General features: G+C 36.2%; 1 protein-coding gene across 1 annotated transcript in view; it reads right to left on the bottom strand.

Moving 5' to 3' along the window:
• Positions 1-14,725, bottom strand: part of LOC135213356 (mucin-2-like) — a 28,899-nt gene that overhangs the window by 2,437 nt on the left and 11,737 nt on the right. The window contains exons 6-11 of the mRNA XM_064247334.1: positions 14,164-14,646; positions 11,769-11,882; positions 10,850-11,257; positions 10,175-10,266; positions 5,008-6,072; positions 2,848-2,960 (exon numbers count right to left, since the gene is read on the bottom strand). Coding sequence (XP_064103404.1) covers positions 2,848-2,960; positions 5,008-6,072; positions 10,175-10,266; positions 10,850-11,257; positions 11,769-11,882; positions 14,164-14,646 — 2,275 coding nt within the window. The remainder of the gene's footprint in view (positions 1-2,847; positions 2,961-5,007; positions 6,073-10,174; positions 10,267-10,849; positions 11,258-11,768; positions 11,883-14,163; positions 14,647-14,725) is intronic.

Below are 14,725 nucleotides of genomic sequence, written 5' to 3'. Positions count from 1 at the left end.
AAACCCTTTTTTCTGTAGATTCCACATAAATGATTAAGTTGGGGTATATTTTCATAAGCTGCCTACCCAGGTTACAGTAAGATTTTAAGGTAGCCTACTACAGGTAACGTTGCCTGGGGTAGGCTAGTTGCTTCTCCTTTTCTTTATTATAAGTGCGTTGTACACCCTTTGATTGTATAAGGCTAGTGCAAATGGTCGAGGGGTTACACCCAAACAGCGCAAGCAATCTCATCATACAGTAAATAATATTCTTTAAAACTGTGTCACATTATTCATATGAAATACGTATACAACGTTGTTTTGATAGGGGTCAAGTAGGCCTATTGACAATTGACCTGGTTAAAGAATGATGCATGAAAAGGAGACTTGAATTTATCGCCATTAGGATGCTGTCCCCTGGGGTACGTTAGGTTAGTTAAATTGCAATAACTGGTAGATGTAGGGATGGGGTTAAGCCACATTATAGAGTGTGCCTATGTTACCTATAACAATAGTTTATAACATTAAATAATGATAAATGTTCAGTATTAGAGAATTCAAAACATGAACCCTAGGTGTATTGCGCAATTTAAGTATTTTTATTGCTAAACTAATGATATTCTAGGCAAAATTTTCTAGAATGGTGCATAAAAATATCATATTTTGGCAGGGACCTGAATGTATTAGACCATTTGTTATTCCATAACCATAGGCCTACAACAAGCTTAAGACTAGGCCTATTCGGTATACCTAGGTACCTATGTTACGCTGATCAAAATTACCTGAAATATGTAAACATACCTAGAATATCCTAATTTACAGCTTCAAAACAATTATACCTAAAAATAATTAACATTAGGTATTCTAATGTTACCTGAAGAAATTTAGGCCTATATGCTCTAGACCATCAGTAAACACTGTCATGTCATCCAGGCTTAGGCCTACCTTTGACCTAGTAGTTGACAGGAGGCTTAATCCTTTGAATTTTCCAAGGTAAGGTGTTGGATTTAATTTGGGTTGGATATTTGAACTGAAATGAATTTGAATCAAACTGGACGACATAAACAATAAAATTAATAAAGACCAGCTGATGGAGTCACGTACACAAGAGATGGCTCTCCGCGGTGCCAGACGTATGATCATCATGCCACTGTGTTTTATCCATCGTTAATTCTACAACCTAATCTTTGAATGGTTTAAGGAAATATGAAAATATTTATGGAGACATTAATGCCCTATTTTATAAATATCATAAAGCTGGCACAAAGTCGGCTTTGTTAAGAAAATCCAGTAACGGAAAAGTGTGAGATTATTTTCAAGTTAATATTAAAACATTTATGTATATCATATTGAAAAACTAGTTGAAAATAGAGGTTAGTTGCCCCAGAAGCAACATCCGGTCCTGACATTAATGAAGTCAGTTCATACTAATGCAAATTGCAATGGAGAAGCTACACAATCATTTCATTCTACGTTGACGAATAAATGCTATGTTAATATTAATTATTCATAATAATTTATAATCTGAAGTGGTTTTCACTGAACTTAATAAATGTTTAAGTAACAAAATCGCTAATGATTTTATTACTGATACCACAGCAATCAATTTCTTGTAAATACAAACAGTAATCTAGCACTTATAGGCCTATGTATTTAAAATTCGATTTAAATAATTCCACCTTTTGTTTATCATGCTGAATTCTTGTGTGCATTTATTTTACGATTTTATTACTGAATACCACAGCAAACAAATTCTTGTGAATATAAACAGTAATCTAGCAGCTATAGACTTGTAGGCCTATGTATTTAAAATTAAATTTAAATAATTCCACCCTTCTTTATTTATCATACTGAATTCTTGTGTGCTTTTGATTTTACATAACCACTTTCATATTTTGTTTGTGTACAGGGTTTAAATGCTATTGGGAACACCGAATAAAGTAGTACATATTCATCCTGTTGCAATTTATTCTGAATGAGTTCAATTGAATATGGCTGTAGAATAAGGTGTAGTTTCTGAACTCTTTATTTAGGTAATGCATGAACGTAGCTGTAAATATATTTATTAATAAGGGTTTCCTGATAAATTGCTCTCTCTCAGGAATGTGAAAACTTTCAGGATTAAATGTAAATGATCATTCCAAGAATATATATAAAGCAAGGACAGACATTGTGCACATAGGCTGATAATGAGGACATCGCTCTAATAGTACACATTTTCAGAGCCAGAAAACTTATTCTGAAAAGTTCTTTAATTTCAATGATTACTTTTATCAGTCATTGCTGAGGAAATAATCTAAATGAGACATAGGAATGACTGAATTCGTTAATAACGAAACTCGATGACTGATAAGAGCAGTTCTTTTCTAGCCTCCCGGGAGCAAAGCGGTGCCAATGAAGGCCTCTCGTTTCACTGTTTCATCCATCCTAAAAGAGAAGCATTTCGTGTTTTGTGGAAGTATGTGCCTTAAGTCAATTAGTATAATTACTGATAAAAATTTCTTAATATGCTAATAAATTTGAACATTTTTCTCGAAGAAATATTGCTAGTGTTGGCATATGTGGCGTCTTCACTTCCCGCATAGTCTTGTTATAGACCTAGTGTGAACAAGTTTGGTTATTATCGAGTGCCAACACATTTAGTTAATTATAACTATTTCTTAATATGCTAATAAATTTGAACGTTTTTCTCGAATATTGCTAGTGTTGGCATTTATAACCTCTTCACTTCCTGTAGTCTTGTTATAGACCAAGTGTTAACAAGTTTGGCTATTATCGAGTGCCAACACACTTAATCACTAGATGAAATAAAATTGCTTGCTTTCTGTACTTTTTATTATTATCATTACATTTCCAACAACAATTTACACGTTTCCATCTTTAAAAGCTGTAGAATAAGTCTGTTCCAACTTCCAAGTAGTATTCTTTGTTGCTCTAAGAAATCGCGACTGAACATTTCCTCCAGTGGCTGCATGAATCCCCTTAAACAATTATTTTTTCATTAGGTTTTAGTTATACTTCAGTGTTTCTGGTATAATTTCTTGCAACATTTATTTATTTGTTATCTCCATGTGGTGTTAGTTTTGTATTAGGTATAACTTGGTGTTCAGAGGGGTGTGTAAAAGAATGCTTGTTGACTGGTCCAAGGCTATTAGGCGTAGGCCTATGGAGCCTCATTTGGTCAAGAATTTTGTCTATGGCTCAAGAAAGGTAAGGATGCACTAAAGATAGAACAGTTTTTGCATCTTTTTGTCTTTCTATGGCTTAATGTCTTAATTTTACATAATTATTAATACGTAATGGCAATTGAAAACTATCAATATGTAGGTACCTCACACTAACCTTACGTCTATATTTCTTGGTAAAAAATAAAAACTTAGTAAATAATACTAACAAGAAAGATGACACTTGTTTAGAAGACATGAAGTATAATACTAGTATGGCTAATGAATGTAATAAAAAAATAAAAAGGACAAAACAAAACCCAGAAAACAGGGAACTGTAATTACGTAGATGCATTGAGGGACAACATCATTTATTCTAAAAGACAAAAAAGTCATTTTCAGATATTACGTGATTCTGACGAATGTTTTATTCATTTACACAGGAATTGGATATGGTATAACCTCCTAAAACCACCCTTGGTCTATTTCTAACTAAAATGGGGTCTCCTTGTGGAAAAATTGTGTATATTATGGCCAGGGAAATTATGACATTTTGAAAATCTGGGATCTAGAGTAACCTAACCTAATTTAGGATGTCAGGTCCTACCTAATCATGCCACTCACCCCAACACCTAAAGTGACCTATGGATTGTTCTAATTAGTATTCTTCGTCAGGTCTATTAGGGGTTGCCGTGGGTTAAATATTCATTCACAGCATGAGTAAATATCAAATGCATCACTTGGAAAACAATCAGGAAAACCATACTTCTCAAACTATAGAAAGCAAACCTGTGAAAATCAACAGCTCCCTTTGTGACAGTAGAGAGGCTACACTTAGGTTCTTGGTTTTAAGTACAAAAGTTGAGCTAAAAAAGTAAATAAATAAATAAAAAGAAAGAAAAGAAAAAACAACAACAACACTGTACATACATGATTGGAAAAACCTGTGTGACAGCACCTATTTACCCTTATTAATACACACTTATCTAGAATAATCCAACTAAGCAATGTTACAAATTTCAGTAAATTGTGTTACATATTCATAGATAATATTACCTACACAAGTCAATCTAATATCATAGGTTAATCTTGCATTCTTCACTGTGTTTGATGCTAATTTTTAATACACACGTACCAGTCTTAATTTACCGGGCAGCTGTCTCTTCAAATACAGAGGTACCATATTGGGATTAAATAAAGCAATAGGTTGTATTTACAAAACAGGAATAGAAAGATTACTCTGTCGACCGATAACTGTTCTCTGGTATATACTGATGACCTGGTGTTAATAGGTGAATAGAGAAGGAGGAGGCCTTAAAAATGGAAGAGTATATCAAATAGGAGGCTATAGGAAGAACCGAGACTGAAAGTGGTTATACAGTAAATATAAAACCACTTTCAGCCTGTGTGATGCTCAATATTGTAATATATTGTATAAATGGAATACATATGGTACTTTTGACACCCATAATGTAAAATTTAACAACACTCATTTTGTATTGCATTTGGAAATTCAGTAACAGGGATAAGTGTGTTATCGCTGATAAACATTGGTTGACAACTTATTTCTTATGTGTTGCTTGAATTTATGTCAAGTCTACATATATAGTGGCTTTTCTTAACTCAGGATACCCAAACCCTTAAGTATCTAGTAAAGTGAGATCTGTTTTAGCAAAATTTCTTTCACTTCAACCTTGAGAAGTATAACTCGGCCTAAACAGCAATAACAAACAATCACTGCAGCATTTTCTTCTTTATTTCCCTAGTTATGATAAAACTTCTCTAATCGTACATTTACAAAGTTCAACAGTAAATTTTAAACAAGTGCAAACATTTAACATAATTTTGTTAATCACTTTCATACACCAATTTTGCTATAGGCATGCCCATGGACTCTTTTAACATGACTAATTAAATTACCTTTCTGGGTGCACATTTTCCCACACTCTTCACACTTGAATGGTTTCTCTCCAGTATGAACTCTCACATGACACTCGAGATCACACTTGCGGAAAAATGTTTTCCCACAGTCCTTGCAAACCAGTGTCCGCTCTCCCATATGAATTTTAATGTGATAATTGAGTTCATCTTCACGGTAAAAAGATTTTTCACAGAGTTTACATGAAAAGGGCCTTTTGCCTTTGTGGACTCCCATATGATAATTTAAAGATTTCTTATAAGTATAAGATTTCCCACATTCCTTGCATGAGAATGGCTTCACCCCTGAATGAATTCTCATGTGATTTGTGACATATTTTTTCTGGGAAAATGCTTTGTCACAGATCATACAGTTGTAAAGCCTCTTCCCTTCATGAATGTTCATGTGAGTCTCAAGATCCTGTTTATGAAAATAAGCTTTTCCACATTCTTTACATTTATGGGGCCTTTTGATTCTGTGAATTCTCTTATGACTTTCAAGATTATTTTTCTTGTCAAAAGTTCTTCCACACTCGTTACATACAAAAGGTCCTACTTCCTCGTGAATTCTCAAGTGAACTTGAAAATGATCTTCTTGAAGGAAAACTTTACCACATTCTTTGCACAGAAAATTCTGCGAAGTAAGACTTTCTTCATTACCGATTACATTTTGACCTCCCTCGTCATTGCACTTCAGTGGATCTTCATCAAGATCTGTTAACTGTAAACTATCCTGATCCAGTTCCAATTTAATTTCTTTTTTTACCTCTACAGAAGAATCTACATATATACAGCTATCATTTGTACCTGAGTTAACATTGTCGTCATGGTCGTATTCCGTCTTGATACTAATAAAAGGCACTTCTGTAGCCTCCTTTTTAACCAGACATTTGGCAACATCGTCTGGGTCCATTTTTACAGAAATATGCTCAGACATGATCTTTCTAAATTTTGAAATAATTTTAAGTACACTATACAGTGCTATAAAAGTACTGCATGTCCAGTATCCACATTATAAAAGAATACTTTAACTTGTAAAATCAGTAGCGGGGACTTTCACTCTGTCACATATCATGCGGTCAATGTATCTAGCATGTTGGATATATCACTAGCTTGATAAATAACAGACTGTCTGCATATTTGGTACATAATGTTCCATCATTCATTTGGCCGAACAAGTAATAAGGGATTGAAATGTGATTCTGAACATATTAGCAATTTTTATAGAGGTAATCTAAAACTCTGATGTCTTGTGGTATGAGGGAAAAGAATCTTCATTGTTGAAAATCCATTCTGTCCTACATACTCCTTGGTCTTCCCTGAAATAAAAACAAAATCTCGGTAAAAAAAAAAAACTTTTTCCTGTATTATTTCAGAATTAAAGTGATTTTGTATCACAAGAGTTTAGAGAGAGAGAGAGAGAGAGAGAGAGAGAGAGAGAGAGAGAGAGAGAGAGAGAGAGAGAGAGAGAGAGAGAGAGAGAGAGAGTGTTTAATAATAAAGATCAATTTAAAAGCAATACTTCATGTTCTACCACTTACTGTATGTTACATATGAAATTCACACATTTAATTTATATACTTTACATTTTCTTATACATATACTATATCTTGATGTAAATGTTTAACATACTGAAATTATCTGCAGGTTCAAACTAAATGTGCCAAGACAGACTGACAGACGATCCAGGGGAGCATCTGAGTGAAGTCCGTTAGCTGCACAACCAAGGTAAGTTGTCGGCCTTTTCCTTGCTCCATTTCAGACTTGAAATTACTTAGCCTAACCTATGGAAGTAAGAACAATGTAGAACTGCATCATAAAATAAATTCAATAAGCATATTGTACATACAATACACCCATACATATCTGTTCTGGAATTTAGCACGTAAAGTCTCATTTCAGACTGATTACTATATCATGTTGCCAAAAATAAGTTTTTGTGTCAGAATGCAATAACTTTACAAGTTATCCACATTTGATTTTAGCATTAAATGGGGTTTTCTCAAATGTTTGTTAGGTTGCTTGAATGAACAGTTTCACCATTTCTCAGAAATGCTTTTGGGGAACCTCAGTTGGAAACCAGTGATTTAGGTTGAAAAATAAATAAAAAAAATAAAGCAAAAAATCAAATTAAGGAATACTATATTAAATGGTAACATCTTAACTTAACTTGGGATGCTAGGTCCAACCTGACAGGAGGGGATCCCCCAAAAAACCTAACCTGACCTGACGTACAATATTTCAAGAATGCAATACAGGAATGCGGCTTAACCGAACCTAACCTAAGATGCTTAGAAATGACATTGCATAATAAGTTTCCAGCAACATTGCTGAATCTCCAACTGGTGAAAAATGATTTTTATGACAGTTTTTGATGTGGTTCTGATGAGTCTGATGTTACAAATGTCATATTTATTTCTGCCTTAATACTTTCTTAACCCATTATGACTTCCATATCTAAAAGGGGGAAGACTATCTATGAAAATCCATACCTTGGGTCCGATTAGGTTAATGAACTGAACTAAATATAGAATTTAGGCCAAAGGCCAAGCACTGGGACCTATGAGGTCATTCAGTGCTGAACGGGAATTGACAGCAAAAGGTTTGAAAGCTGTAATGGGAGGAAAACCTTGCAGATGCACTATGAATCAATTGTTTGAAGAGGGAGGCAAGTAAGATGGAAGAAAGAGCATATGGAAGGAGGTACAGTAAAAGGATTGAAAGGGGGGGTTGCAGCTAGGGGCCGAGGGTGCACTGCAAAGAACCTTAAGAATGCCTTCAGTGTACAACATTAGGTGCATCGACAGTGCTACTCCTCTGTGGGGATTTCTAGTTGGAAGGGCTTCGGGTTCGCCCACAATCAGATAAGTATGTGACCTGGCAACCTTAGTTACATAATCGAGGTTGGAGTACCTTAGGGTTACTGCTTGGTACCTTCCTAATTCCCACTGGGGAGGGGAGAGGGGGCATAGCTAGTAGTAGATTAAGGGGTGGTGGTTGTAATAATCTATCAAATATTTCTGATCATTATTAATATTCAAATAGTTAGGAAATAATGTCAAGTGAGAAAAATTCCTTATAAACATTATTTATTGCGAATAGCACTGGGTATCTACCAGGCCTACAGCAATGGCCCCAGCCTAAGGAGACCCAGCCTAACTAGGCCTGTATTTCTCATTTGACTCATTAGGATTTCTTTCAAAAATTATATGAATCTTACCTAATTATCCAAAAGTGGTTCATGAATTCGTCTGTAAGTCGAAAACACTTGAATATATTGGTTATTATGTAATATTTTGGACATATAAGCAGCTTTCCAAAAGAGTTTGTATGATAATAGTAGTAATCGGAGACGAAGGTTTGCAACAGCTCACTAATTTTCCTGTTAGGTTTTTAAAAAAGGTTTTACCAATAATAATATGCGATATATGTTAAGTTATTTGTATTTAAAAGACTGTTGAATTACGACGAGAATACGTAATTACTACGTATTTAAGTCTTAGATGGCTGAGAAATGTTTTAAATCCTTTATTTTTCTTCATCATAATGGCAGTTTGTGTTTACGGCCGCATTTGTCCTCTTTGTTCATATCAGTGTTCATTTCTTATGTTCTTTTATGTGATTTCTTGCCGTTTTCTGCATTTTACTTTAAATTTGGATTGAATGTTTCCATGAATACGTTTAAAAACACTGCTTATATTCTTAAATTCGCTCATAGTTATATGATAAAGAAGGCAATTTCTCCTAGTATACATATTCAATGGATTGTTTTAGTTATGTGTCAGTCAATTTTCATAAAAAGATGCGCCTAATTTCGTGGTTTGCGAGTTCAGTCACTTACATGACTTGACCGTATGTGTATCCACAAATCCCGTGCAGTGAGGTCTGCCATCCACAGTCCTCTTAAAATGTCAAATGTGGAATGTTATCCAAATAAGGGAAATAATGAACTCAGGGATGTTTTAACCAATTTATTCGTCAGTTGCATCATATACATCGCAACAGACAGTCGAAATATCTCAGTATAATCGGAGTATCCTGTACTCCTTTTCGATAAATAGATCACACGTTAATATTTCATTAAGTAGACATTTATTTTCCATATTTATTTCCACGGCCAAAAAGTACGAATGCCACTGAAGATCTCGTGTCAAAGTTCAAAAAGAATCTCCCGGATTTCTCAGTAAAGAGAGAAGAAGTACATTTGATCTTAAGTTTGGAGGTAACTCGAGGGAAAACTCAACTACAGATCACCTGAGTTTTCTTATTTATTTATTTATTTTTGTTGTTGTCGTTGACAAGAAAGAGAATGGATGGGAGGCTTTGCCAAGTCACATACAGAGCGTTCGTAAGATGTGTTCAGAAGCCCGCGCGAAGATGTGTTCAGGTTGTTGCTGGGAATGGCGGTTTTCCGTCGTCCTCTGGTTTTTCTTTCCAAGTTCTCGAAGTCTCTTCTAATAACGCGGTCAGTTCGGTGTTTGTCTGCAAGAGAAATGATTGACTTTACCTCTACATGGATCATCTGCTCAAAAGCACAGTTTCAGCAGAAACCAAGGAAATGAACCAGAATCATGTGCTTTCATGTATCTTTAACTCGCGTCCTCAGGCTGCCTACTACGTATACATATCCCAGATGACATTTCCAGTTCTTTCATGTTATAGAAATCAGCCGGCAATGACGAAATAACAAATGATTTATGGAAATTAGACAAATCAATAAAAATCAATTCTTATTTGTATTTCAGTTTGAAACGACTAAATGACTTTGGGTTTGGAAACTGGACTTGTAACTTCGAATGTCAATTTACCTGATGGTGGTGAGACTTACTTCGCATATCTATGGCATGGCCAGTTTCTGTATGACACGTATCAGCAAGGGCCTCCTTCTCCTCTTAAGTCTGTTTGGCTGTACCTGGAGATGTTAAGGAATTAATGCTGTGAGCAGCAACTGCTTTTTCTATATGTCGCACTTAGGGGAAATGAGCAAAGCGCTCAAAGAGAATAACAGTATGCACAAAGCCTCATACGAAGCCAATTTTACTTGGAAAGTCTCATGGTTAGACTGGTATTTGTGAATGTATAAACACAAGTAAGAAAGTACTTGGCAGTATTACCTCAGGTGGTGGAGTTAACACTTCTGTTGTGTCAGTTACACTCATCTGCGTTGTCGGAACTTGGGTAGTTACAGAAGTCTGCACTGCTGTCGCTGAAAAAAAAAAAAAGGATTGAAGAATGTCACAGCGTGTACTCAGTGTGAAATCTTAGTACTATAGCTTTAACCCATAGCAAAGCCAATCTTGGTTAATAGTTTTAGAGAAGTTAACAAACCTACAGGAAAATTAGACACCCCCCCCCCCCCGAATCTTCATCTTTGGTACTATAGTAAATTCACACCAACCGTGCATTTGATGTCTAGGCCAGTCCCTTACGACGCTCCTGATTGGCCGTTGATAAGCCAATCACAAGGCTGGAAACCCTCAATTTCTCTCGAGTGTTCACGTAGCCAGGATGTATGTTCCACCTCTCCTGAGGGATACCTCAGGAGAGGTGGAACATAGAACCTACCCATGTGAACTCTCGATAGACTGAGCGTTTCCAGCCCTGTGATTGGCTTATCAACAGCCAATCAGGAGCTTCGTAAGGGACTGGCCTAGACATCAAATGCATGGTTGATGTGAATCTACTATACAAATGTCTATGCCAAAAATAGATAAAACAAGTGATGTCATTACCAGAAAACACAACTAACAGCTGGCAGCTAGCCATGCCACAAACAGAAATCCGCTTACTTGTGTTCATTCCATATATGAGTATGGTCACCCACTTGATAGCTTCTTCAGTGGTGTTCCAGAGTCCTGGCATCTCGCCAAGGTGCAAACTGGCCGTCCCGTTTTCTACGAGACTCACGAACTCTGCCAACAAGAAGGCCATGCACTCGACCTCTTCAGGGTCACTGCTGGCATTCAGAGATATGAAGTAGTTGTCCAGGTATAAAGAGATATTCGTTGGGGTATCAGTCATGGAGTTGCCCAGCCCGCAATAAGAAGAGAGGACAATCGTGTTGTTGTCGGGGGCTGAAATAGAGTACACGGCGCGTCTTCTGCGTCCCACCGAGGCGCTAGCCTGCTGCATTAGACTGTAGAGTTTGTTGAAGTTCGCCAGCGCTTTTTTGAGAGCGGTGATGAGCCAGCTGCGCGCTGTAAAAGATGGGTAAACCAGTTGATATAGAGTTGAGAAAGAATCTTAGCATAAAGAGGAAATAATAGAGAACCAAACGCTTTGAGGAACAGCAACAATGTTTTGAAATGACCAAGATCTAGGAAAGTTGACACGCTGAACAATAATTCTTCTTTATATCGGTTATCATGCTTCTAGACGTATATATCGCTACTGTTTTGATGAATGCTTCTTGACCCAGTCTTTGGTGACGTTAAATGTGTCTCTCTACGTAATCTCTGGCCTTCCTTTAAGCAAACATGACTCATTTATACTGAGTAAAAAGCAATTATAAAGAGGAATGTTCAAATGTTCTATTATACCGCAACTGAGAGCAGAAAGATGTGGTTCTTCTGTCTCCTGAGATTTTATTTCAGTGCTTGGAGACTAATGTTCTCATTTTCATATAAGAGGGAGGATATGAACAACTTTTTCGTCCACACACACACACACACACACACACACACAATAATGAAGGTTTTGTGATTTTACTTCGTTTTAGCAACGTTCTCATCTGCACTGAAAATGATGGATGTCCCCATGAACCAAATTTGTAGGTGTTATAAGCAATTCTTCCTGAAGACATTCCATCAATATGAAAAGAGCCTGAGCACAAAAATTTAGACATTAATCTCATTCACATGAAAAGAAAATCATGAGGGTCGTCCATCCACCAAGACAAGTTTAAAATATTTGTATTGAAAAGCAAAGCACATCACGAAGGTTCTTGTTATCTTCAGTAATCACTCATTTGCATAATGTTTTTAAAAAGTTTTTGTACGAGTTTAAGGTACACAAATACCATCTCTGTAAGGGTACAGAGTTCAGACCGGAAGAAGTGATTTCAAAAAGGTTTGCGAAAACTAAACACACACACACACACACACACACACACACACACACACACACACAAAAGGATGATTAATACATACCGGTTGGGAGCCATCCGAAGCGGGTGCATATATCATTGTTGCCTCTCTTTTGCCCGATGGAATAACACTGGTTATTGTCGGCACATCCTTCAACTAGAGAGTTAATTAGTAACAAAGAAATGGTTAAGCGAAATAAGAATAAAAGACAGAGCTGAAAATTACCAAGAAAAACTCAAGAGAAAATAAAATGTAATGTAAGACGAATGATTATGAAAAAAACAGAAAAAACGCATAAAGTAGGAAATTGTGAAGGAAAAGTCAGAGGAAATCAAATGACATAGACCATACTTAATGATTTTAGTTTTTTTTTTTTTTTTTTTTATTTCTGCACCCCTGGCCCTTTCAGCTTTGTCACAGATTTGGACGCTGCTCCTTACAGCTGTTTAATCTCCAGGTACAGAATTCACTGTCTAGGCTAACAGAAGCTGAATAGTTGTATAAAGCTACACGTTTATCGGCATTACATTCCACATATTATTAATTAAGAAATGGAGACGAGAATAGGTAAAATCTATGAAAAGATTCTACCCACATTGTTATGAACATCAATGAATTCTACTGTACAAGGATATAGTTTTTATCGGTAGAGGAACTTCGGTGGTATCAGTGGCACTCTGGTACAAGCTCTCTTACTCTTGCCTTTAAAACTGTGGACTCGGCTCCAGATCAGGTTGAGTAGAACAGTAAGAAAATAATAAGATGTTTTACTCACCAGACTTCCAGCTGCCTGAGATGCAGACTGAACAAAAACCTAGATTCCCTGAGGGCTTCACGGATCCTTCAGGATTCTCATCTCGATTTGGAAGACATCCTGGAGGGAGCGGAAAGAAGTATCTACAGTTAATGACATAGATATATATATATATTATTATTATTATTATTATTATATTATATCTTATTATTATTATTATTATTATTATTATTATTATTATTATTATTATTATTATTATTATTATTATTATTGTTTCAGTAGATGAAACCTATTCACATGGAGCAAGCACAACACAGGTGCCACTGATTTGAAATTCGAGCTTTCAAAGACTGTTGGTTTCAACCTCCCACTGCAGGCCCCACACTGCAGTAGTAATTGATAACAATACAGAACCATTGATTTTTCATCACCCCGGGCGAGAAGCGAACCGGCAGCATCTGAGTAGCATCCACGACACTAATCGCTATACCAGCGGACCAACTGGATATATATATACATACCTCAGTCGCTCAAGGAAGGACAAAACTCCTCTAATACTTGATGGAGCAGATACAAAAACAGTTTAAGAAAAAAGATGAATTATCCAAACTAGCAAGGAATAAGATCGGCACAAATCCATATTAACAGAGTTGACTATAATCTCTGTTAATGAGGATTTATGCTGCTTAAACAACTGTAGACATTTCTTAGAAACCGATTTAGTGATTTGTAGTGTGAAAATGTATATGAAACTTCCACAGAGTAGATTTGAAAAGGTAAAAAGGATTAGAATTATATCAAATAATGAAAAAAGCTTTAAATGTAGGTTAAGTAATTTTTATAAAGCATAAGAATAAATAAAGCGAAAACTTTATGATTTATAACAAATATTACTATCAAAGGCTAAAACCCTGAGTAAGGACAATTGTCTTTAGTGTAATGCACAATCAGGCAAGATTTGAGACCAATGGTTATAAATCCAACTATCTCAAAAGAGAAGCTTAACAAACACATGAAATGAGAGTTGAATGTTTGCATATTTGAAAAAAAAAATTCCTTTAGAATTTGGTATAAATTCGAAAACCAGAAGATTAGATTTACAGGATTTTAAATAACTTTATCGACAAACAAAGCCTATTCTGTTTTTTATAAGATAAAGGTTTTCGTTTTGCTTAAAATAAAGTATAACACCTCTTCAAAGAAATCATTATACAGATATTATTACTTAGAATACTTACACAGAAGAACATATGTGAGAATTTACCTTGTCCGGTGGAGGCTGCAGTTGTTGTGGTTGGAACTGAAGTTGTGGTCTGAGCTGGAGTGGTCGTGCTTGGTCCTGAAGTTGTGGTCTGAGCTGGAGTAGTTGTGGTTGGACCTGAAGTTGTGGTCTGAGTTGGGGATGTTGTGGGTGGACCTGAAGTTGTGGTCTGAGCTGGAGTAGTTGTGGTTGGACCTGAAGTTGTGTTCTGAGCTGGAGTAGTTGTGGTTGGACCTGAAGTTGTGGTCTGAGCTGGAGTAGTTGTGGTTGGACCTGAAGTTGTGGTCTGAGCTGGAGTAGTTGTGGTTGGACCTGAAGTTGTGTTCTGAGCTGGAGTAGTTGTGGTTGGACCTGAAGTTGTGGTCTGAGCTGGAGTAGTTGTGGTTGGACCTGAAGTTGTGGTCTGAGCTGGAGTAGTTGTGGTTGGACCTGAAGTTGTGTTCTGAGCTGGAGTAGTTGTGGTTGGACCTGAAGTTGTGGTCTGAGCTGGAGTAGTTGTGGTGGACCTAAGTTGTTGGTCTGAGCTTGGAGAGTTGTGGTGGACCTGAAGTGTTTTCTTTGAGCT

This window comes from Macrobrachium nipponense, chromosome 42, assembly GCF_015104395.2.
Source record: "Macrobrachium nipponense isolate FS-2020 chromosome 42, ASM1510439v2, whole genome shotgun sequence".
In the NCBI taxonomy this organism is placed as follows: domain Eukaryota; kingdom Metazoa; phylum Arthropoda; class Malacostraca; order Decapoda; family Palaemonidae; genus Macrobrachium; species Macrobrachium nipponense.
Note: the sequence above shows the minus strand (reverse complement) of the source record. Positions and strands in the feature narration are given on the sequence as shown.